This window comes from Nerophis ophidion, linkage group LG09, assembly GCF_033978795.1.
Source record: "Nerophis ophidion isolate RoL-2023_Sa linkage group LG09, RoL_Noph_v1.0, whole genome shotgun sequence".
In the NCBI taxonomy this organism is placed as follows: domain Eukaryota; kingdom Metazoa; phylum Chordata; class Actinopteri; order Syngnathiformes; family Syngnathidae; genus Nerophis; species Nerophis ophidion.
Window position 1 is genome coordinate 49,870,455 of NC_084619.1, and position 23,038 is coordinate 49,893,492.

A 23,038-nucleotide genomic window follows, 5' to 3' on the forward strand; every position below is an offset into this window, starting at 1 on the left:
ATCTGAATTGCACTGTTCACACTCACATGAAAAAATTCATACAGGTTACGTATGGACAAAACAATCGGAATTGACCAGTAATGTAAACAAGGCCTTATAGGGGAACTGCACATTTTTTTTGTTGACTATCATGAGAGACATGATGACGGAAGTTTTTTTTTTTTTTTAATACATTTTAAATATTAAATAAATCCGATCAAAAGTACGCTCACAATGGAACCTATAAGAGTTGCTCTATTCTGCTTATAGAGCTCTTAAAAAACATCCAAACACCTCGATTAAGGTTTTATATACAGGATGTAAGTACACATGTAATGTAGTAACGAGCACATTCATAATAACATTTAATATTTACGTATTTTGATGGCACATTATTTTAAAAACACATCACGACGTATGCTTTTATTTCTTCATCACTGATTGCAGACTTCATGAAAGCCAACACACATAATTAAACATCAATTACTGTACAAGGTCTGCTGTCATCAGAATGGAAACTGCTAGGATGTTCATATATTCCCGTTTAGATGAAGAATTATTTAAAATCCATCCATCCATCCATCCTCAATCTCGTTACCTTGCGTAATGACAATAGAGCTGATTCTGATTCTGATCCATCCATTTTCTACCGTTTATTCCCCTTTGGAGTCACGGGGGGCGCTGGTGCCTATCTCTGCTAAAATCGGGCGGTAGGCAGAGTACACCCTGGACAAGTCGCCACCTCATCGCAGTGATTTAAAATCCTTGCGAATAAATTGGGTGTAACCAAGCATCTTTTCGTGTCGTTCTCGCCATTTCTGGGTCTAAATTGGCTGTCAAAGTGCACCAACTTTTTGGAATACATCTTCATCCTTCTACTATCCAGGTGAGGGGCATGATTCAAAGTTAAAGTTAAAGTACCAATGATTGTCACGCACACTCTAGGTGTGGTGAAATTATTCTCTGCATTTAACCCATCATTCTTGATCACCCCCTGGGAGGTGAGATGAGCAGTGAGCAGCAGCAGTGGCCTCACCCGGGAATAATTTTGGTGATTTAACCCCCAATTATGATATGAAGTTTGACAAGCAAGGAAACGAAAAAGCAGCTGATCAGTCGATGATGTCAACACAGAAGTGATCACGGCGCCGCGCCTCCATAAATAATTTGTCTGCGTTAGAACTTATAATAACAATATCAGTAATACTTGCTTTATATTCAAGTCACATAATTTAAATGGAGGATTGTTGGCACTTTTTGGATGTTTTTTTTATTGGGTCTTATGAGCAGAATAGAGGATCTGACATTTTATTTACGAGTTTTCTTTCATAATGATTGTAAACCAGGCCTGGGCAATTATTTTGACTCGGGGGCCACAATTAGAGAAAAAAATGTGTCTTGGGGCCAGTAAATCTATTCTTAAGAACACTTATACAAAACCTCACAATAATGTCTGATTGAATGGTAAAAACTTTATGACAGACCGCCTTAAAAAACAATGGAATTTTACATTTTTCTTTGAACAATAAAACACTGAATATTAACAAAACATGAACGTCACACCCCCCTGTCAATCGACATATTTTACAATCAAGTGAAACGGAACAAAAATGCAACAAAAAGTGAAATAGGAACGCGAAGGGTACAAATAAACCCACCTTCTATCTGATATATAAGACACATAACTGAGCTTTAGAATTTTATTGTGAAAATCTCCTTCCGCGTCTGTTGAAGTACCATAGTAACTAATTATATTACCATAGTAACCGGTATATCATGCAAAAGCGCAGATTCCAACCACGGTCATTAGAAAACATCACTGCTCATCATAATGGCAGCTACACTTTACATCTTAAAGGCCTACTGAAATGAGATTTTCTTATTTAAACGGGGATAGCAGGTCCATTCTATGTGTCATACTTGATCATTTCGCGATATTGCCATATTTTTGCTGAAAGGATTTAGTGGAGAACATGGACGATAAAGTTTGCAACTTTTGGTTGCTAATAAAAAAGCCTTGCCTTTACTGGAAGTAGCAGATGATGTGCACGTGACGTCACTGGTTGTAGAGCTCCTCACATTGTTTACAATCATAGCCACCAGCAGCTACAGCGATTTAGACCGAGAAAGCGACAATTTCCCGTTTAATTTGAGCGAGGATGAAAGATTTGTGGATGAAGATAGTGAAAGTGAAGGACTAGAAAAAAAAAATTAAGTAAAAAAAAAAAAAAGACAGGGCTGTGGGAGCGATTCAGATGTTATTAGACACATTTACTAGGATAATTCTGGAAAATCCCTTATCTGCTTATTGTGTTACTAGTGTTTTAGTGAGATTATATGGTACCTGAAAGTCGGACGGGTGTTGCCACGGGTGTGGTGACCGCCAGTGTCTCCGGTGGGAGGAGGTAAGAGAGTCCGCACCTGCAGGAGGACGCAAGCTCCGCTCATAACTACGGTAAGAGCCGACTTATAACCACAATTTTCTCACCGAAACCTGCTGGTTGACATGTGGTCAGGAACCATTTTCGCTTGACCGCTTTGTTCTATAGTAAAGTTTCACCTTCGGGAACTTTAAACAAGGAAACACCGTCTGTGTTTGTGTTGCTAAAGGCAGCCGCAATACACCGCTTCCCACCTCCATCTTTCTACTTTGACTTCTCCATTATTAATTGAACAAATTGCAAAAGATTCAGCAACACAGATGTCCAGAATACTGTGTAATTATGCGATCAAAGCAGACTCCTTATAGCTTGGATCGGGCTAGAAAAAAATGTCTGCTACAACCGGTGACGTCAAATGCACGCGTTATCATCCCGACATTTTCAACAGGAGACTTCGCGGGATATTTAAAATTTCAATTTAGTAACTAAAAAGGCCGTATTGGCATGTGTTGCAATGTTAATATTTCATCATTGATATATAAATTATCAGACTGCATGGTCGGTAGTATTGGGTTTCAGTAGGCCTTTAAACATCTAAAAAATATATTTGGGAATGTCCGGCGGGCCAGATTGAAAAGCTTAAAGGGCCGCATGTGGCCCCCGGGCCTTAATTTGTCCAGGTCTGTTGTAAACGATAGATAGATAGATAGATAGATAGATAGATAGATAGATAGATAGATAGATAGATACATAGATAGATAGATAGATAGATAGATAGATAGATGGATAGTGTCACACCTGTAAGTTTATGTTTTGGTTTTGGTCAGGTTATGTTTAGTTTTTTGGACATTTAAGTTCTGTCTTGGCACTTCCTGGTTTGTTTTCGTCTCTATTCCAACTCATTACTTTTCACCTGTCATGTCACGTCCCTGTCCTCAGCCTCACACCTGTTTTCACTAATTATCATAGCAACTTAAGTCACTCTTTTTCTTGTCTTCATTCTGGGATCTTCACACACGCTACCCATGCTGGACCCCCTTCATGCCCTCAACCATAGTTCCGTGCCGTGTAAGTTTTTGTATTTATGCCATTGTGCTTGTTTTGTTCATAGTTCATTATTATTCATGCCAATCGAGCAAGTGTTTTTGTTTCATGTTTGTAGTTTGCAGCATTTATTTCTAGTCTTTTGTTTGTTCATAGCCAACTGTCTGTACCTCCTTGTGAGCGCCCTTAGTTTGTTTATTTTTTTATTATAGTGTTTAAATAATCAACGATGTACTCACAGTCACGTCTCGCCCGTGCAAATCATTCTCTGCATCGAAGAAACAACTTTAATCCAAGCCAAGTTGTGACAGATAGATAGATAGTACTTCATTGATTCCTTCAGGAGAGTTCCTTCAGGAGAATTAAAATTCCAGCAGCAGTGTACAGAATTGAGATCGAATTTAAAAAGTAAATAATGGGGGTATAAATGGAAACAAAATTGAAAAATATTACAACAAGAATAAAAATAAAAAGCAACAATGACAACAAAAACATAACAGTAAAATAAGAATATAACAAGAAAAACTAGGTAGTAGTGACCATGTTATGAAAACGTATTGCACTGTTATTGTTTTGCATCCCCTGTCATCCTAGTACCCAAGACTCCCCCGCTCCCTCCCCCAGAGAGGAGTTGTCCAGTCTAATGGCGTGTGGGACAATCCCCCCCCCCCCCCAAAAAAAGTTCAGTTCCCCTTTAACGTCGACAAAAAGCACGTTGTTTTGAGTTGCTCAACGTCAGGACCTAACTCAACAAGTTGTCAACGTCGTTTCAATGTCTTGCAAGATTCGATTGGTCGGATGCCGCGCTCGTGAAACAGCGTTAAACATCAGGAGGCCGGACCCTGGTCTTTTATCTGAGACCCTTTCACCCGTCCCCTTGCTTGGTATAGAGCAGCCCTCCCTGGCAGCTTGGCAGAGGCGGCTGCCGTCACGCGAGGCGGCGCGGGCGTGAGGAGCCGGGGCCCCCAGACAGGAGCCAAAGCTGGCCTCGGCCTCCCAACATGTTGAGCCGGGGCCGCCTTTGGGCACAGCCAAATGGTTCTGCAGCTGCCCCTTTGTCCCCCCCCCCGAACCACCTCCCCACCCCGCCACCACCTCCCCTTCCTTAAGTAAACAAAGGACAGAAACAAATTAATGACCTACATTCACCGGCGAGCCTCGCCCGGCCTCCTCGCCATGAGAGAGCGAGCGCTCGCTCGGCCTGCAAGCAGATGTTCACTTCCAACACCGCAGATTGCAATTAATGGGGCAGCCTTGTTGTCGTTGTATTTCCAACAGCAGCTTTGAATGAATTGAAAGGAGGAGCGGCCCACTTAAAAACACACTTTTCAAACACTTGTACACCTGCTGGAGAACCATAAACCCCCCCGCCCCCTTCTCCCCCTCCCCCTTACCATGATGCATGCTTATCTGAAGGTTCAGTTATTAACTTTAGCTTTTCTGGACACTGGCGGGTTTTTTCTCGGAGCAAAATTAGGAGCTCATCAGACTCGGGGACAATGCCATCAAGATTAGGAGCCAGCTTATGGCGTGAGTGTGCGTCGGGGGCTTACCGAAGGAGGCCATCTGTGGCCTAATGAACGCTGCTGCTCCTTGGCCGCCCAGCGCCTAATGCATCTGTAAGAGCAGCGCCACATGAGCCAAAGCTGATTTCTTTACTGGACACGACTTGAGGAGCTTTGCAAGCTGCGTGAATGTGCGCGCCTGTGCCGGAGGAGGGGAGGTGGCGCGCAACAAGCTTCTGTACACGTTTTTTGAAAAAATGTTATGCCTACACACGCGGGTGTGCAGCCAGCATGGCCGACCGACGTGCGCACGCAGGTAGCTTCCTCCCACATCGCCACTCGCTGCCAATGCCTGAACCTCCCTCGTCGGCCCCTCTGGAGCCTTTAAAGGCCTACTGAAATGAGATTTTCTTATTTAAACGGGGATAGCAGGTCCATTCTATGTGTCATACTTGATCATTTCGCGATATTGCCATATTTTTGCTTAAAGGATTTAGTAGAGAACATCCACAATAAAGTTTGCAACTTTTCGTCGCTAACAGAAAAGCCTCGTCTTTACCGGAAGTAGCAGACGATGATGTCACCCGTTGATGGCTCCTCACATTCTCACATTGTTTTTAATGGGAGACTCCAACAAAAAGAGCTATTCGAACCGAGAAAACGACAATTTCCCCATTAATTTGAGCGAGGATGAAAGATTTGTGTTTGAGGATATTGATAGCGATGGACTAGAAAAAATAAAATAAAATCAAAAGGCGATTGCATTGGGACAGATTCAGATGTTTTTAGACACATTTACTATGATAATTCTGGGAAATCCCTTATCTTTCTATTGTGTTGCTAGTGTTTTAGTAAATTTAATAGTACCTGATAGTCGGAAGGGTGTGTTCACAGGTGTCTTGAGGCCAGTCTCTGAGGGAAGTCGACGCCAGCTGTATGGATTGCACAAGCTTTGCTGATCTCCGGTAAGTAGGCGACTTTTACCACAATTTTCTCACCGAAAACTGCTGGTTGACATTTGGTCGGGATCCATGTTCGCTTGACCGCTCTGATCCATAGGAAAGCTTCACCTCCGGGAATTTTAAACAAGGAATCACTGTGTGTTTGTGTGGCTAAAGGCTAAAGCTTCCCAACTCCATCTTTCTACTTTGACTCCTCCATTATTAATTGAAAAAATTGCAAAAGATTCAGCAACACAGATGTCCAAAATACTGTGTAATTATGCGGTTAAAGTAGACGACTTTTAGCTGTGTGTGTGCACAGCGCTAATATTTCCTTACAGTCCGCGACGTCACGCGTACACGTCATCATTCCGCGACGTTTTCAACAAGAAACTCCCGGGAAATTTAAAATTGCAATTTAGTAAACTAAAAAGGCCGTATTGGCATGTGTTGCAATTTTGATATTTCATCATTGATATATAAACTATCAGACTGCGTGGTCGGTAGTAGTGGGTTTCTGGACACGTGCAAACTTGCACAACCAATACCGTGGTGTTCATCGTCTTGCCGAGTTCAAGCCACAGCCCGAAACGTCCCCAGTTAAACGAGGAACCCGGCCGAGGGGGGCCTCCAAGTTAATTTTATATCTATAACAGTATAAGTGAAGTGAATTATATTTATATAGCGCTTTTCTCTAGTGACTCAAAGCGCTTTTACATAGTGAAACCCAATATGTAAGTTACATTTACACCAGTGTGGGTGGCACTGGGGGCAGGTGGGTAAAGTGTCTTGCCCAAGGACACAACGGCAGTGACTAGGATAGGATCGAACCTGGAACCCTCAAGTTGCTGGCACAGCCACTCTACCAACCGAGCTATACCGCTATAACTGCTACACGTCTACCGCGTGGTCAGTAATTCAGGTGAATGACTAGGAATTGTACTTCGACATGCACGTACCACAGAGTTTCTAACGTATGACCCAATCCAAACAACCTTTCCCACTCATGGCGCAAATAAACAAAGACGAAAAGTGTGGATGTTATAAAAAAAAAAAAAAAAGTCTAAGCACAACACATAATTCAAAATTCGACCTATTTAAATCCCCTGCAGTGCATGATGGAAACAAAATGCAAAATACTTTTCCACATTGATCCAATTTGGGGCTTTATAGCTGCTTGATATTTCTGATTACAAAACTTTAAAGAGGCCGTCACGGAAGTAAACAAGGTAGGAGTCGAACTTTCACATACTCTTAAAATGGAATATATACCGTATATTACCAAGTAAACGCCCTTGGGCAAATAACCGCCCATGTCTGAGCCCATTTTGTGAATCAAACGCCTCTTCCTAATAATAGCCCATGTACAGCGGTAAACCACAACTGATGGACAGAAATTCTTTAAGGGGGAAGAAGAACAGAAAGTTTGACTTAAAGTTCAAGCTAGCGGTTGTGAAGTATGCGGAGAAGAATTCTGGTTTGGCAGCGGCCAGGCAGTTTAACGTTGACCCAAAGCGTGTACGCGAATGGAAACAAAAAAAGGGAGAACTACTATCTCAGTCGGCAATAGATGGAAAATGGGCTCGCTTATCCGGCGGAGGTAGGAAGAAAGTGAGCGACGAGCTTGATGCTAATTTGTGTCAGTGGATACATCACCTTTGTGGACTGGACCACCGTGTGTCCCGCAAAATTATCCGCATTAAGGCCAAGGAGTTGTATGCCACCACGAGAGACACCGGGGTGGTGTTTGGTGCAACGAGTGGCTGGCTTAATCGATTTCTGCGTCGGATCAACTTTACCCTCAGGAGGAGAACAACTGTTGCACAGGAGGACGCTCCCGTCGAGAAGATTGTCAACATCCTCGTTTTCTCTACTAAACAGATAGAGGCCAAGAAAATCCAGCCCAAAATGATTATCGCCATGGATGAAACAGTCGTCTGGTTTGACATGGTTGGTTTTTAGTACGGTCAATGAGAGGGGCGCCCGCACCATCTGCCTAAAAACAACCGGCCACACCGGCTCTTGCAGCCAAAACAGACGGGACAAAGCTGAAGTCTTACATTGTGTTTAAAGGTGCTGTCCGTGATGTAAAGGCTATGCAGAGCATCCCCGGGGTGATCATAGCTTCTTCCAAGAATAGCTGGTTTAATGATGACCTGACAAAGGATTGGCTCCAGAGGGCGGTGGGGAAGTTTCACTTTGGATCGAGGCTACTAGCATGGGACTCGTACCGATGCCATATCAGCGAGGCCACGAAGGCAGAGCTCAAAGGGGGCTACAACCTTACAATGGCTGTTATATCTGGAGGTTGCACAAAGTACCTGCCGGCCCTCAATGTTGTGTGGAATGGCCCTTTCTAAGCGCAGCTCCATGACTACTATGATAACTGGATGGCTGGGGATAAAGACAAGACCTACACCAAGTCAGGGAACCTGAGAGCCCCTTCCCGCCGCCTCCTGGTCGACTGGGTCCTGGGAGCCTGGGATGCTCTGAATCGGGACACTGATCAACTCATTCAAGGTTGGCTGGCTGGCTGTGTGTATGTGTGCTGCAAACAGTAGCCATAGCTGATTGTTGCTTTCTTGTATCCTACAAGGTGTGTGGGCTGACGGTGGCAGCTGATGGGAGTGCGGACCAGCTCATTTACTGCCTCAAGGAGGGACAGCCATGTCAGGCAGGCAGAGAGATGCTTTTGGTGGCTAGAAAGCAGGGCCTTGTTGATCTCTTGTCTTTTGATAGTCTTGTTTTTTTGTTTGTATGTTTACAATAGCTTTTACATTTAAAGTTTTTTATACGAAAAAAAATTCTGGACAGTAACCATTGTAACCAAATAATGGCCTGGTGCAGGCTGGTGCAAAAATAAATAAAAGCCTTGTGCAAATAACAGCCTGCTTCTTTTAAACGCCCGTCTCCAAAAATGATTTTGGGAAATAAACTCCCGGGCTACTATTTGGTAATATACGGTGTATATATGAGTTTTCTTTATTTGCGTGACTTTTTACAGCAAGAAATTCCACTAATCAACCATAACCCCTTGAAGCGCACCGAGAGATGCCAAGAGTGTGCAAACCAGTAATCAGAGCAAAGGGTGGCTATTTTGAAGAAACTTGAAACAGTATATATATATATATATATATATATATATATATATATATATATATATATATATATATATAACCCGTGGCAGGTTTTTTTTAGCCCAATGTTGCCTCCGAGCCAAAATGTTTACACACATGATTTAGTGATACGCCAAAGAATCAGTACCTTATTTTATTTTCCTATATTCAAAGTTTTCAAATTGCGTGTAATGTTACAGTGGCCAAACATATTAAATAGTCTGTTAAATAAAACCTCTGCCTTGTTTTTAATGACTACTTAGGCCTACTAAGCTGCTGTATTTTAATGGTGCTCATGATGGTGGTACTCTGAGAGCCAAGTGTTTTCCGAGGTGGTACTCGGTGAAAGGTTTGAGAACCACTGGCTCAGTTCGACTCGGCGATGCTTTGTAGTCAAAATTAATAAAAGGAAAAAAACGCCTCAAACACAAAGTGGTCCAATGTCAAGAACCTTATAATTTATTGCAGTTTGCACACAATTTAAAAATGTCAACAACAGCACACCGGAAATTACAAAACTAAACACAGTTGGAATTCGCTCCCCTTGAGAAAAACAACCACAAAAATAAGTCAAACTATGATTGTCAAAGCTAAAAATGACTATATCGGACTTAAATTAAGAAAAAAAAAAAGTTGAAAGTATTCAATCTCAGCAGGGAGCAAATACATCTGAAGAAATCTGCTTGTTTGATGGTGATTGTCTTTTTTTTTATTTATTAAAAAAACAGTCACATTTAAAACCTTCCCCACAAACGGTCTGAGACATTTTTAAACCTTCTTTAAATTAAAACAACTATTCTCACACCCCACAGACACACACTTGTCTTCAAGTAAACACAGCAAAAAAATTAAAATTAAAATAAGTGTGGATATATAGTTCACAGATTCCCGAGCGCTCAACGTCACTCATGCTCCGGAAATAAATTATTACAAATAGATTTAAAATAAACTGAAAAAAAGAGAAAAATGATCGGCCTGGACTACAGCAGTTTAAGGCGGTCAAGTACAACCAGAAATATATTAACCAGAAATATATTAAAGGAAGAAAAAAAACAGCAGTAGTGATGATGAAAACAGCAGGATGGGTGCATGGATGGAGAAACACACACACACACACACACACACACACACACACACACACACACACACACACGCACACGCACACACGCACACACATTCAGCAAGTCCTTTTTTTTGGATTGTATAAACGCTTGTCTGAAAATATTTCCACACTGCTTGAATTTATACATAAAAACCAGGAGCTGTCCTTGCCCAAAAACAACATTCACCGATTTTGTTTTTTTTGTCTGAAAAAGAGTTTTGATCCAAAAATGGAAGCAAGACATTTTTCAGTTACAAATGTTTAAGTCCAAGGCATCTTTTCCAGCAAATATCTCATAATCAGGTCTCTCTTTTTTTTTTTTAATCTTAAAAAGGTGCTTACACACACACATTTGACTCTTCACTATTTCAGCAGGACAGACCCTTTTTCATCTTTTAGCCATTTTGGCGTCACATGACCACCCTCGTCAGACCTCCAGAGCCTTCCGAGGACGCCCATGATTGCACAACGTTAAACCGAAGAAGTGCTGGGCGGATGAAGAACTTCCACACTGACGGGTGACAACACACACACACGCACGCACATTCAGTGCACATAGACAAACTTCAAAAGCTTCATCACATTTCCAAGATGTTCACCATCAAGCTAAATTCCCCCACCCCTCTCTAACTTTTCAGGACAACAACATTTGAATCCATGCATGCCCCTCCCCACCCACCATAGTCAGCTTTGCAACAGACGTCACCCTGGAGTAGTATTCACAAAGAAAATCATGTTTGTTAAATAAAAAGGAGCCCATTGTCAAATATTTGATCAATAACGATGTGTACAGTAACACTGCAAATTCACATTTTTTTCCTTTTTTTTTTTGGGAAAACTTAAAATATACAAGTTTGAACGTCATGCAACAACAGCAGGTCCTGTTAAAAAAAACAACTAACAAAATAGAATTATTACAATAATAAAGTAAAACAAAAAGATTTAAAACTATAACAATATACAACAACCTTAAATTAAATACTTTTCCAACAAATTTAAAAAGACTGCCAGCTAGATTTCAGAAACACTACTGTATTAATTAATAACAATAATATAATAACTATTAGAATGTATTTTTTTAATGTTTAGGAAATACTTCAAATTTATTGAAAGTAAAAAAAAATCATCAAAATTAAAAAAAGAGGCTGTGCATTGCATGAGTGCCATCAGTTTGTCAGTCGCTCGACTCGCCCTGAACGCACCACGACGCTAGCTGCGCCTCCGTGCCAGTGAAATATCTAATTAAACACACACACGCGCGCGCACACACACACACACACTTGCACATCAGGTGTTGGCGTAGTAGAGTGCACACACACACACGCTCACACACTTCTTCAAAGTGTGTGTGCCAATATTGTGATACCCGTTTAGTGTATCATAATGCTTTTGTTCTTGAGGAGCGTGGCGTCGGTCCGAGTCGGAGTGTTGTGAGATGAAACACAAAAAGTTAAATAATAAAATTAAATTGAAAAAAAATTCAAACAAGCAAGACCTTCTCGGAGCTTTCTCTGGATAAAATCCAGACTACAACTGAAACCCCTTGTACTTGATGAAAAACTCAGTAGTAACATTTTCATGTGCTATTAAAGTGCAATCGAATGAGATTTTTGCAACAAACAAGAAGATGACTCACTGAAAGACCCCCTAAATGTTGGCAAGGACCCCGCTCGCACGCCTCTACTTCCACAGTTCCTGCGAGCTGTCCTCGATGGCCCAGTCCCTGACATTGGGCAGCGCTAGCGGCTCGCTCTTGACCGACAGTGAGTTGACCAGTTCGCAGTGGAACTTGCGGATGTGGCGGTAGAGGTCCCCCGACTGCGTGAAGCGGCGCTCGCACCACTTGCAGGCGTGCGGCTTCTCGCGCGTGTGCACCACGGCGTGGCGGCTGAGGTTGTGCGAGTACTGGAAGCTCTTGCCACAGGTGGTGCAGGTGTAGGGCTTCTCGCCGGAGTGCGTGCGCTCGTGGCGCTTGAGCGTGTACATGCAGGAGAAGGTCTTGCTGCAGATGGTGCACGTGGGCACGTTGACGTCGCCGGCGGGCTTGGCGCGGATGCCCTCCTGCTCCCTGAAGTGCGAGCTGAGGTGGAGCTGCAGGATGTGCGGTGAGGGGAACACCTTGTTGCACAGCGGGCACATGAAGATCTGCGTGTGCGGCGCCGACAGCATGTTGGACACGTACGGCAGCAGCGTGCTGTCCATGCTGGCCGCGTCGGCCTGCGTGCGCTCGCTCTCCCCCCCGAGTAGGTCGTCGTTGTCGGCGGTCGCCGGGGGCTTCTCGTCACGGTCCAGCTCGGACGCTAGCGACGCCTCTCGCAGGGCGGAGAGGTGCGCCTCCAAGCCCAGCCTCCTCTGGACCGACAGAGGACCCCCGACCCCGTGGTGGCTCAAGCCCCCGTTGGTGCTGGGAACCGTTGCTTTGGCGATGCCACTGTGCTCCATCGCATAGTCCCCGCCCCCTAGGTCCTCTTCCTCGTCCGAAGCCACACCCCTTTCCACCTTCACCCTCACCGCCAGCGGGCTTTGCAGCCTGTCCGGTGTGGCTGCACCGCTGAAGTACGTCGGGTGGTGGTTGCCGTGGTTACTGCCGGATGTCGGCTTCACTGACAGGTCCAGGACGCAGTCGGCGGTATCGTTGGACACCCGCCTGCCGCGGTGTCCTCGAGAGCCCGCGGAGCGGTGAGACTTCTGGGAAAGCGATCCTGTGGAGCTGGAAGGGCTTCCTGCCGGAGACATCAGCTTGGTGCCTTCCGTCAGCCCCTCGCCGGCCTGCGGCTCCGCCTCTGCGTGACCCGGGCTGCTCGTGGCCATGGCTGGCGTCCGCAACCATAGCTGTGCTCTCTCGCTCTTCCCCTCCTCCTCTTCGTCGCTGTGCAGCAGGTCGGCGGTGGCGGGTCGCCCCGTCGATCCGTCCGAGAAACTGTCGGCCTTGTCGGAGCAGCTGGAGCCGCCGTCGTCCTCCCTGCGCGTGCTGTCCGCCTCCGCCGTGGCCTTCCGCTTCAGCCGCTTCTTGCACACCTTGACGATGTCGTACATGTGCAGGTAGGAGGCGGCGGCCAGCACGTCCTCTACAGGAAGAGCCTGGAACTGCAGCTTGCCCTCGTACATGAACTCCAGCAGCAGGGAGAACGCGGGCGCCGTCACGATGTCGCTGTTGAGGTGCACCACGTCCCGCTTGTCCAGCTGGTCCTTGTAGAAGAGGTGGAAGTACATGCTGCACGAGGCCAGGACGGCGCGGTGTGCTCGAAACTGGGCATCGCCCACCAGGACCGTGGAGTCGCACAAAAAGCCCTGGTGCCGCTGCTCGCTCAGACACTGGAGTAAATGTCGGCTGTGGTCAGGGAACTCCATCCTGCTGTCCTCATAACCTGCGGACACACAAAAGGCAACGTCAGATGTTTCAGGGCTTTTAATGACGCCTTTAATGCTTTTAAAAGACATTTACGTGAGCGCCGAGACCAAGAATTACAGACTCACTCCAAGACAACAGACTTCATTAAACCCCAGATCAATTTCGTCGTCGTCTGACAAAAATGAAGATGAGCAAAACGATCTCAAACAAGACCAATTAAAAGACGTGCTAAACAGACAGCAGAGGAGACGGGATGCCAAGCACACATATGGCACAAACAAAGCGCCGATGAGACGGCAACAAACAAAATTTCCAGTAAAAAAGAAATGGATACAATAATGAGAACCATGCAGAGGAGACAAAACATACAAATCAATTGATGTATTTTTAGCAGCACCGTTACACTGCGCTGCTCTCTTAGCAGGAATGTAAATAAGGAAATAATAAAAAGGCTGTACTAAAGTATACGGTAATAAAGCAGGAGTGCACACCGGAGGAGTTCTGGTGGCAAAGTAATGCAGCACTGATGCATCTTTCTGCCTCCTCTGCCTGCACTCTGGCCTGTGTCGCTGCTCCTACGCTGGTTATTTTTATTAACCCACTTTGGCCTGGCCTGGCACGGCCCTTTTAGGTAACCGGCTTTCAGCTGCACACGCTGTCCTCACGTACGCAACCAACAAACACACACACACACACACACACCTGCCTGCCTGCCACCTCCACAAAGTACAAACCGGAAAATGAAAAAAAAGAAAGAAAAAAAAAGTCATTTCAGGAGAAGCTGAATTTGCTGACAAGTGGCTTTAAAGTGCGATGCAGTAGCGACGAGGTCCCACCTGTTAGCCTCGTCGGTTTGTCCCGCCTGAGAAAGTACATGTCGCTCGTTAGCCCGGACAGTTAAATGGCCTCATTTGAATGAAGCCTCCGCAAGAATGGATGAGTGTGTGTATGCTTGTTCAGACTACTTTTAATGAGGGGAGGGGAATGGAGGGGGGAGCAGGAGGGGGGGGGGGCTTACGGGGACAAGGGTGAACTAGCCCCTCCTTCCTCCTGTCCCCCTCCTTTTGCCCACCACTTCTATCTTTCACTCACGCACGCCTTCCCTCCCGTCGTAGTCTTACGAGAAAAAACCTCGCACATCCGCGGAGCTGCCCCTCGCCACCCCTCCCCACTCCTTAACCCCCCCGTCTGCCCAGAAGAAGAGAAGATTTACAATACAATCACTGTAAGTGCCCTGCTCGTCACAGCATCAATCCTAATCCTTAAAGATGGCTAAAAATAAAAACAGCGGCGGCGGTTAAAGAGCCGGCAGCGAAAAGGCTCCGGAGGGCAGTCGGCGGCGCAGTCCCGAACCAAACCGATCCTTCAACTTGGGTCGGGAGGCTGCTGGGGTCTCGGGGAGAAGGACGCGAGGCTGGGACGAACGGACGGACAGGCGGGCAGGACAGGCAGGCAGCGAGGGCGGCTTAGCCACATCTGATCCAGCTGACGGGGGCCATATGGCAGCTGCTAGCCAGATAAAGAGATTAAGACTAGGAGGGAGTGCGATTACAGCTGTCTAGCCAATTCAGGCAGCTCAAATCTGCAACTTCTAAATTAGTCTCATCTACTCCGGGCCGGCTCGAGGCGCCCGCACATGCTTTCCAGTGATTTTACGCAAAACCTCCCTCACAAGTTAGATTACTGGGATTACAAATACAAATACTGGTGATTATTTACTCTTTAAACTTCAGAGAACTCAAACCAAACCAAGAACACTCAACTTTTAATAATCTTGCTTCTAGTCCACACTCGAGCCACAACTCATCACCTAGACGTCTACTCCCCCAGGTTCAGGGTCACTCTCACACACACACACACACACACACACTTACAAACAAGAGTTATAGGAGACGATACCTGCAGCGGTACGCATCAACTTGATTAACTCCACTGTGGCTTGAGGAGCTGCCGGAGCTTTGTGGCTGCTCTTTCTCTTTCCTTCCCTTCCTTCTCTCGCCTCGCTCTGCTTTGCTCGCCCGCACCGCTCTTGAGTCGGCGAGTGGGTAGGAGACACATACACACACACACACACACACACACAAAAAAAAGCTCCCTGTTCAAACTGCGAGGGACAGATGCAAAGTGGTGGAGATGTTAGAGGGGGAACGAAATACCACCTCCTCCTCCTCCTAACTGGCGCTCACACACACGCACACACACACACTCTCCCAGGCTGCCTCACAATAAAGGACCGGGGAGGGGTGGATGGCAGCCTGTCAGCTGCTCTGACATCATCCTCAGATGGAGATGCTACCTCCAGCTGTGCTCTTTCTACAGCCATATGCTGCCTCCTCTACACTCCTGCCACCAGACTCCGCTTTCATTTTAACCAACACCACGCAACTTTGTCGCCCCCACCCCACCCCATTTTTATACCCCCCTCTTTCTTTCGCTGGGAAACAACATGAATGACTAACAGCAGCAGCGGCGGCATGGTTTATTTTCTCGTTTAAATGTTAGTTCAGCCACGCACACACAAAAAAGTTTACATCACTCATAACAACTTGTTTTTTTTTGTTTGTTTTTTTTTCTTTCTTTCCGGTAACCGCAAACAAAGGCGCATTTGCAACTGACAGACGCACGCAGCTGATATTGTTTTCCACTTCTTTACGCTTCAGTGCCACAGCCTCGTCTTGTATTCACTCACTCATTCATTCATTCGGCCAAACACCCCCCCTATCCCACCACCGCCACCCTCGGACAAGCAACATGACCGGCTATGATACAATGGAAACAAAACATATAAACAACCACTAAGGAACCTAATGAGCGGAAACCACAACCAAGTCGGACTTTTTTGATTATTAGTGCAAGCGTGGATGTCAAATAGAGGATTAATAAAAGTGCAAAGAAGCAATTTAGGTCTAAATTCTACATTTTAATATTATTGTTATTACTACTTCAAAGCATGAACACTTTCATAGTACTAAAAAAAAGTTGTGCATACTTTATTATAATTAATTATATTAATAAAGCAAAATAAACTTTCAGAGTACTCAGATAAACAGTAAAAACAGCAAAAAAAGTTATAATACTTTAAAGCAAATGAAAACTCATAGTACAGCAAATAGCACTTTTTTTTAAACATCTTATCAATTACGAAAGGCAAAATTGGTGTAATTTTTTACATTTGTTTGAATCATTTTGAACATGCTTAAGAAAGTTCACTTATCCACACATCCAAAAGGAGTAGGAAGAAGCAGAGCGTATACAATAGTACAACTTCTCCAAGTCCCAATAAATACTGATAGTTCACTTTTTGTGTTTAACATCTAACATTTTTCTTTTACGCCAACACAACAAAAAACAATGTGTAATTACATCCATCCATCCATCCATCCATCCATCCATCCATCCATCTTCTACCCTTTTGGGGTCGCAATTACATATCAGAATAATTGTGTTGTAATACATTGGTGCAGGCTATTCCATATCATAAAAATGTGTATTTATCATAAAATACAGCTTTTATTATTCCACAACGATTAAATGTTTAAACTCTTTATGATCAACTTTAATACAGTTGCAGGTGGCCCTCAGTGCAACATCCATATTTTACCACTTGTCCCTATGTGTTTGTATTTTTGTCCAAATTATATATAATAAAAGGCAAACTGGGTCTACATTGTTTGAATTGTCTATTTTATATAAAGATACACGCTTGTTTTTTTTTCTCCGTTAGTATTAAAATAATCTGTTATAATACACTTTGGTTAGCCATTAGCTGGAGGTGTCCCGTTGAATGCCTGTTTAAATAACTTAAATTTTCACTCTTGGTGTCCCGTTTAATGCTCGTCTAAATCAGTGGTTCTCAAATGGGGGTACGCGTACCCCTAGGGGTACTTGAAGGTATGCCAAGGGGTGCGTGAGATTTTTAAAAAATATTCAAAAATCCTTTATAAATATATTTATTGAATAATACTTCAACAAAATATGAATGTAAGTTCATAAACTGTGAAAAGAAAAACAACAATGCAATATTCAGTGTTGACAGCTAGATTTTTTGTTGACATGTTCCATAAATATTGATGTAAAAGATTTCTTTTTTTGTGAATAAATGTTTAGAATGAAGTTGATGAATCCAGATGGATCTCTATTACAATCCCCAAAGAAGGCACTTTATGTTGATGATTACTTCAATGTGTAGAAATTTTTATTTATAATTGAATCACTTGATTATTTTTCAACAAGTTTTTAGTTATTTTTATATCTTTTTTTCCAAATAGTTCAAGAAAGACCACTACAAATGAGCAATACTTTGCACTATTATAGAATTTAATAAATCAGAAACTGATGACATAGTGCTGTATTTTACTTCTTTATCTCTTTTTTTCAACCAAAAATGCTTTGCTCTGATTAGGGGGTACTTGAATTAAAACAATGTTCACATGGGGTACATCACTGAAAAAAGGTTGAGATCCACTGGTCTAAATCATTTCCACATCCTGAAGGAACTCTCCTGAAGGAATAAATAAAGTACTATCTATTAATGATAAAAGGCAAACAGTTTGAATGGACACTTTTATAAAACGATACACGCTTGTTTTTTCCCTGTAAGTATTATGATAATCTGTTATAATACACTTGGGCGGTACAACTTGGTTGGTAGAGCGGCCGTGCCAGCAACTTGAGGGTTCCAGGTTCGATCCCCGCTTCCGCTATCCTAGTCACTGCCGGTGTGTCATTGGGCAAGACACTTTACCCACCTGCTCCCAGTGCCACCCACACTGATTTAAATGTAAAAATTAGATATTGGGTTTCACTATGTAAAGCGCTTTGAGTCACTAGAGAAAACGTATTTTTTGTATTATAAATCGCTCCAGAGTATAAGTCGCACCTGCCGAAAATGCATAATAAAGAAGGAAAAAAACATACATAAGTCGCAATGGAGTAGAAGTCCTATTTTTGGGGGAAATTGATTTGATAAAACCCAAAACCAAGAATAGACATTTGAAAGGCAATTTAAAATAAATAAAGAATAGTGAACAACAGGCTGAATAAGTGTACGTTATATGACGCATAAATAACCAACTGAGAAGGTGCCTGGTATGTTAACGTAACATATTATGGTAAGAGTCATTCAAATAACTATAACATATAGAACATGCTATACGTTTACCAAACTATCCGTCACTCCTAATCGCTAAATCCAATGAAATCTTATACATCTAGTCTCTTACGTGAATGAGCTAAATAATATTATTTGATATTTTACGGTAATGTGTTAATAATTTCACACATTAGTCGCTCTTGAGTATAAGTCGCACCCCTGGCCAAACTATGAAAAATACTGCAATTTATAGTCCGAGAAATACGGTAATAATTCACTTCACTACACTTCACAATTAGGTGTAGGTGTCCTGTTTAATGCCTGTCTAAATAACTGGCTTACATTTTCACTGTAGGTGTCCGGTTTAATGCCTATCTAAATACTTTATATTTTCACTATCTCTTTGATTTTATGTGTTTGAAATTGGGTAAATTGTTTCAGTTTTTCTATTTTTTGGGTGGGGTGGGGGGGTAGTCATTCGTGCTGTTTGGCTTTGAGGAGAATAGCGTGACGAACATAGAGACAAAACTTGAAAGTAAAGTGTTGAGGTGGGGTAAACAAAACAAAAACTCACGATAATTAAAAACAAATATAAATGTATAGAAGAGCGAAAGGCAGTTAGCTTTAAAGCCGTGGAGGCTAACAAAAGTCAGGCGATGACAAAAAAACAAAAACAAAAACAGGCATCTGTCTTGTTGAGCTATTTGCTTAGGCCCCTGGTGCTATGACAACAGCTGCTCAAAGGAGAGCTAACACTTAGCAACACACAGACATGCTAAGGAAGCTTTAGCTACTTTTACTCCCTTCCTCCAGCCTCCTTTAGTCGGACTCTCTGTGAGAACAAGCGGCACTTACAGGCAACACGGTCCGCCGTCTCTCCGTTTCTTCCCCCTCCTGATTAAACCGGCTTTGGGCTCATTTCCATAACCAGGCTGTCGAGGACGGACGAGCACGGGCAGGCAGGGCAGCGACGCGGGGAGTCGAGCACTCTACGGCGGCCAGATGTTTCCGAGCTGTTGCTGTTGCTGCTGCTGCTGCTGCTCCCCACACAACTCAAGGCTGAGGTAGGAGGGTGACGCTGACTGGCAAGGCTGGAAACCAATAGTGCCCGCCCAGGAGGGCACGGAGGCCAATTGGAAGCGGCCAGGAAGCTGGAGGTAGGAGGGGTGGAGGGATACGGCTTCTTCTTCTTCTTTTTCTTCTTCTTCGTCGTTGACTCTCGTTTGGCGTAGACACGCACACACACACACACACACACACACACACACACACACACACACACACACACACACACACACACACACACACACACACACACACACACACACACACACACACACACACACACACCGACTCCAAACAAACTTGTTCTGCAAGTGTGTGGGAAAGACCGGTGCATCAGGGAGAGGGACAGAGGTGCATCTTGGGTAACGTAGTCCCAGATGGGGAAAGACTGGGGAAATGTGAGCAGGTGCACCACATATGAGTGGGCAGGGTTAAGGGGGGAAGGAGTATATTTATAGCGAGAATTCATTAAATTAAAGTATTTCTTATATATATATATATATATATATATATATATATATATATATATATATATACATATATATATATATATATATATATATATATATATGTATATATATATATATATATATAATATAATTATAATTATTATAAAAGATTACATTTTGTATAAAACATATAATATATAATTTATATATATTTAAGATATTTCTTATACAGTGGGGCAAAAAAGTATTTAGTCAGCCACCGATTGTGCAAGTTCTCCCACTTAAAATGATGACAGAGGTCTGTAATTTTTTATCATAGGTACACTTCAACTGTGAGAGACAGAATGTGAAAAAAATCCAGGAATTCACATTGTAGGAATTTTAAAGAATTTATTTGTAAATTATGGTGGAAAATAGGTATTTGGTCAACCATTCAAAGCTCTCACTGATGGAAGGAGGTTTTGGCTCAAAATCTCACGATACATGGCCCCATTCATTCTTTCTTTAACACGGATCAATCGTCCTGTCCCCTTAGCAGAAGAACAGCCCCAAAGCAATGTTTCTACCCCCATGCTTCACAGTAGGTGTGGTGTTCTTGGGATGCAACTCAGTATTCTTCTTCCTCCAAACACGACGAGTTGAGTTTATACCAAAATGGATACATGGATGATACAGCAGAGGATTGGGAGAATGTCATGTGGTCAGATGAAACCAAATTATAACTTTTTGGTACAAACTCAACTTGTCGTGTTTGGAGGTAGAAGAATACTGAGTTGCATCCCAAGAACACCATATCTACTGTGAAGCATGGGGGTGGAAACATCATGCTTTGGGGCTGTTTTTCTGTTAAGGGGACAGGACGATTGATCCGTGTTAAGGAAAGAATGAATGGGGCAATGTATCGTGAGATTTTGAGCCACAACCTCCTTCCATCAGTGAGAGCTTTGAAGATGAAACGTGGCTGGGTCTTCGGGCATGACAATGATCCCAAACACACCACCCGGGCAACGAAGGAGTGGCTCTGTAAGAAGCATTTGAAAGTCCTGGAGTGGCCTAGTCAGTCTCCAGACCTCAAGCCCCATAGAAAATCTGTGGATGGAGTTGAAAGTCCGTGTTGCTCGGCGACAGCCCCAAAACATAACTGCTCTCGAAAAGATCTGCAAAGAGGAATGGGCCAAAATATCAGCTACTGTGTGTGCAAACCTGATAAAGACCTATAGTAATTGTTTGACCTCTGTTATTGCCAACAAAGGTTATATTACAAAGTACTGAGTTGATATTTTGTTATTCACCAAATACTTACAGTGGGAAGAAAAGTATTCAGTCAGCCACCGATTGTGCAAGTTCTCCCACTTAAAATGATGACAGAGGTCTGTAATTTTCATCATAGGTACACTTCTACTGTGAAAGACAGAATGTGAAAAAAAAATCCAGGAATTCACATTGTAGGAATTTTAAAGAATTTATTTATAAACTATGGTGGAAAATAAGTATTTGGTCAACCATTCAAAGCTCTCACTGATGGAAGGAAGTTTTGGCTCAAAATGTCACGATACATGGCCCCATTCATTCTTTCCTTAACACGGATCAATCGTCCTGTCCCCTTAGCAGAAAAATAGCCCCGAAGGTTGATGTTTCCACCCCCATGCTTCACAGTAGTTATGGCGTTCTTGGGGGGCAACTCAGTATTCTTCTTCCTCCAAACACGACGAGTGGAGTTTATACCAAAATGGATACATGGATGATACAGCAGAGGATTGGGAGAATGTCATGTGGTCAGATGAAACCAAAATAGAACTTTTTGGTATAAACTCAACTCGTCGTGTTTGGAGGAAGAAGAATACTGAGTTGCATCCCAAGAACACCATATGTATATATATATATATATTTATACATATATATACATATACATAATTATATGTATATGGGTGTGTGTGTTTATGTATATATATATAATTTATTTACATAGGTTAAAAAATTAAGTTTGTCCTTGTCAACAGTACTGATCACATCCCCTACCTATCAATTACATACATCCATCACAGTTTTTGGTAGCCTCCTGTTTGCGTACCAATTTCTGCGCACATTAAGGAATGGCGCTTGAAAACACTGTAGCTTGTTGATTGGAGAACTAACAATGTTTTTTCTCCATGTGACATTATAAAGAAAGTGAAGTGTCTTCTCCTTTGTATTTTCAAAACAAAGACAGCTCCCATTGTTGCTCTTTTTTTTTACTGTGTGGCCCTTTTACTCTTCTCAAAAGTACCCATCTTCTGTATTTCAGTTCATCAAAGCGAAACACTTGCTCAATCGACACAATGTCAATACAAAGTGTCAGTGGTAGCTGCGTTAGAGGACAAAAAAACAACATATTTTTACACTCTTGCTAAGCTACTGTACCTTCAGTTATGTTTAAAGGCAGAGCAAAATAATATCATGGATATGTGTCCTGTGATTAATAGGTGACCAGATGAGGGTTTTTAGTACTTATTCTACACCCAAAAGTATGTACCGAAAATAGATACTTGGATGGATATTTATTTTTTACGTGTTAAACTTTTAGACGTTGTTTTTTTGTTTGTCTTTAAAGTGTGTGCCAGTAGCTGTATGCTTTTAAAGTTCATTTTGTCACTTTCTTGTAATCATCATCCATCCATCCCTTTTTGGTTCCTTATATATGTAGACAGGTGTGTGCCTTTCCAAATCATGTCCAACCAACTGAATTTACCACAGGTGGACTCCAATTAAGCTGTAGGAACATCTCAAGGACGATCATCTGAAACAGGATGCCCCTGAACTCCCTTTTAAACTTTATAGCATAATACATTTTATAATTATATATGCTACATTGCATGTGAATATTGCACCAACTACAACCTGTGCAGTATTTAAAAGTTTTGCAATGGTGAAAATTCAATTTCCAGAGCAAAGTCATTCTATTCACGTTCTTTCCTGTGTCGAAATTCATCACACATCCGGACAAGGGTCCTCTGGGGTCATTGCGCCACATAT

The 23,038-nt window shown here is 43.0% G+C and overlaps 1 protein-coding gene and 1 long non-coding RNA gene across 8 annotated transcripts in view; one reads left to right on the forward strand and one right to left on the reverse strand.

The window, feature by feature from the left end:
- LOC133559415 (uncharacterized) overlaps positions 1 to 8,696 on the forward strand; it is a 19,513-nt gene extending 10,817 nt beyond the window's left edge. For 2 of the 4 annotated variants that reach the window (XR_009808166.1, XR_009808167.1), the window contains 3 exons: positions 5,804 to 5,874; positions 7,924 to 8,370; positions 8,447 to 8,696. This is a non-coding gene — a long non-coding RNA (uncharacterized LOC133559415). Of the gene's footprint in view, positions 1 to 5,803; positions 8,371 to 8,446 lie in introns of all 4 variants that reach the window. The other 2 variants (XR_009808164.1, XR_009808165.1) reach the window with 1 other exon arrangement.
- A 706-nt stretch (positions 8,697 to 9,402) lies between these two features.
- Positions 9,403 to 19,702, reverse strand: zbtb18 (zinc finger and BTB domain containing 18). Of its 4 annotated transcripts, none has more exons than XM_061911149.1 (2): positions 19,368 to 19,702; positions 9,403 to 13,436 (listed from the first exon to the last, which is right to left on the reverse strand). In XM_061911149.1, exon 2 carries the CDS (start codon positions 13,417 to 13,419, stop codon positions 11,749 to 11,751), a length of 1,671 nt encoding a protein of 556 aa, XP_061767133.1. In that variant the 5' UTR covers positions 13,420 to 13,436; positions 19,368 to 19,702; the 3' UTR covers positions 9,403 to 11,748. The 4 variants fall into 4 exon arrangements, with proteins under 4 accessions (XP_061767133.1, XP_061767135.1, XP_061767131.1 ...); XM_061911151.1 differs by lacking the exon at positions 19,368 to 19,702 and adding an exon at positions 15,320 to 15,581; XM_061911147.1 differs by lacking the exon at positions 19,368 to 19,702 and adding an exon at positions 14,257 to 14,423.
- Between the last annotated feature and the right edge of the window lie 3,336 nt (positions 19,703 to 23,038).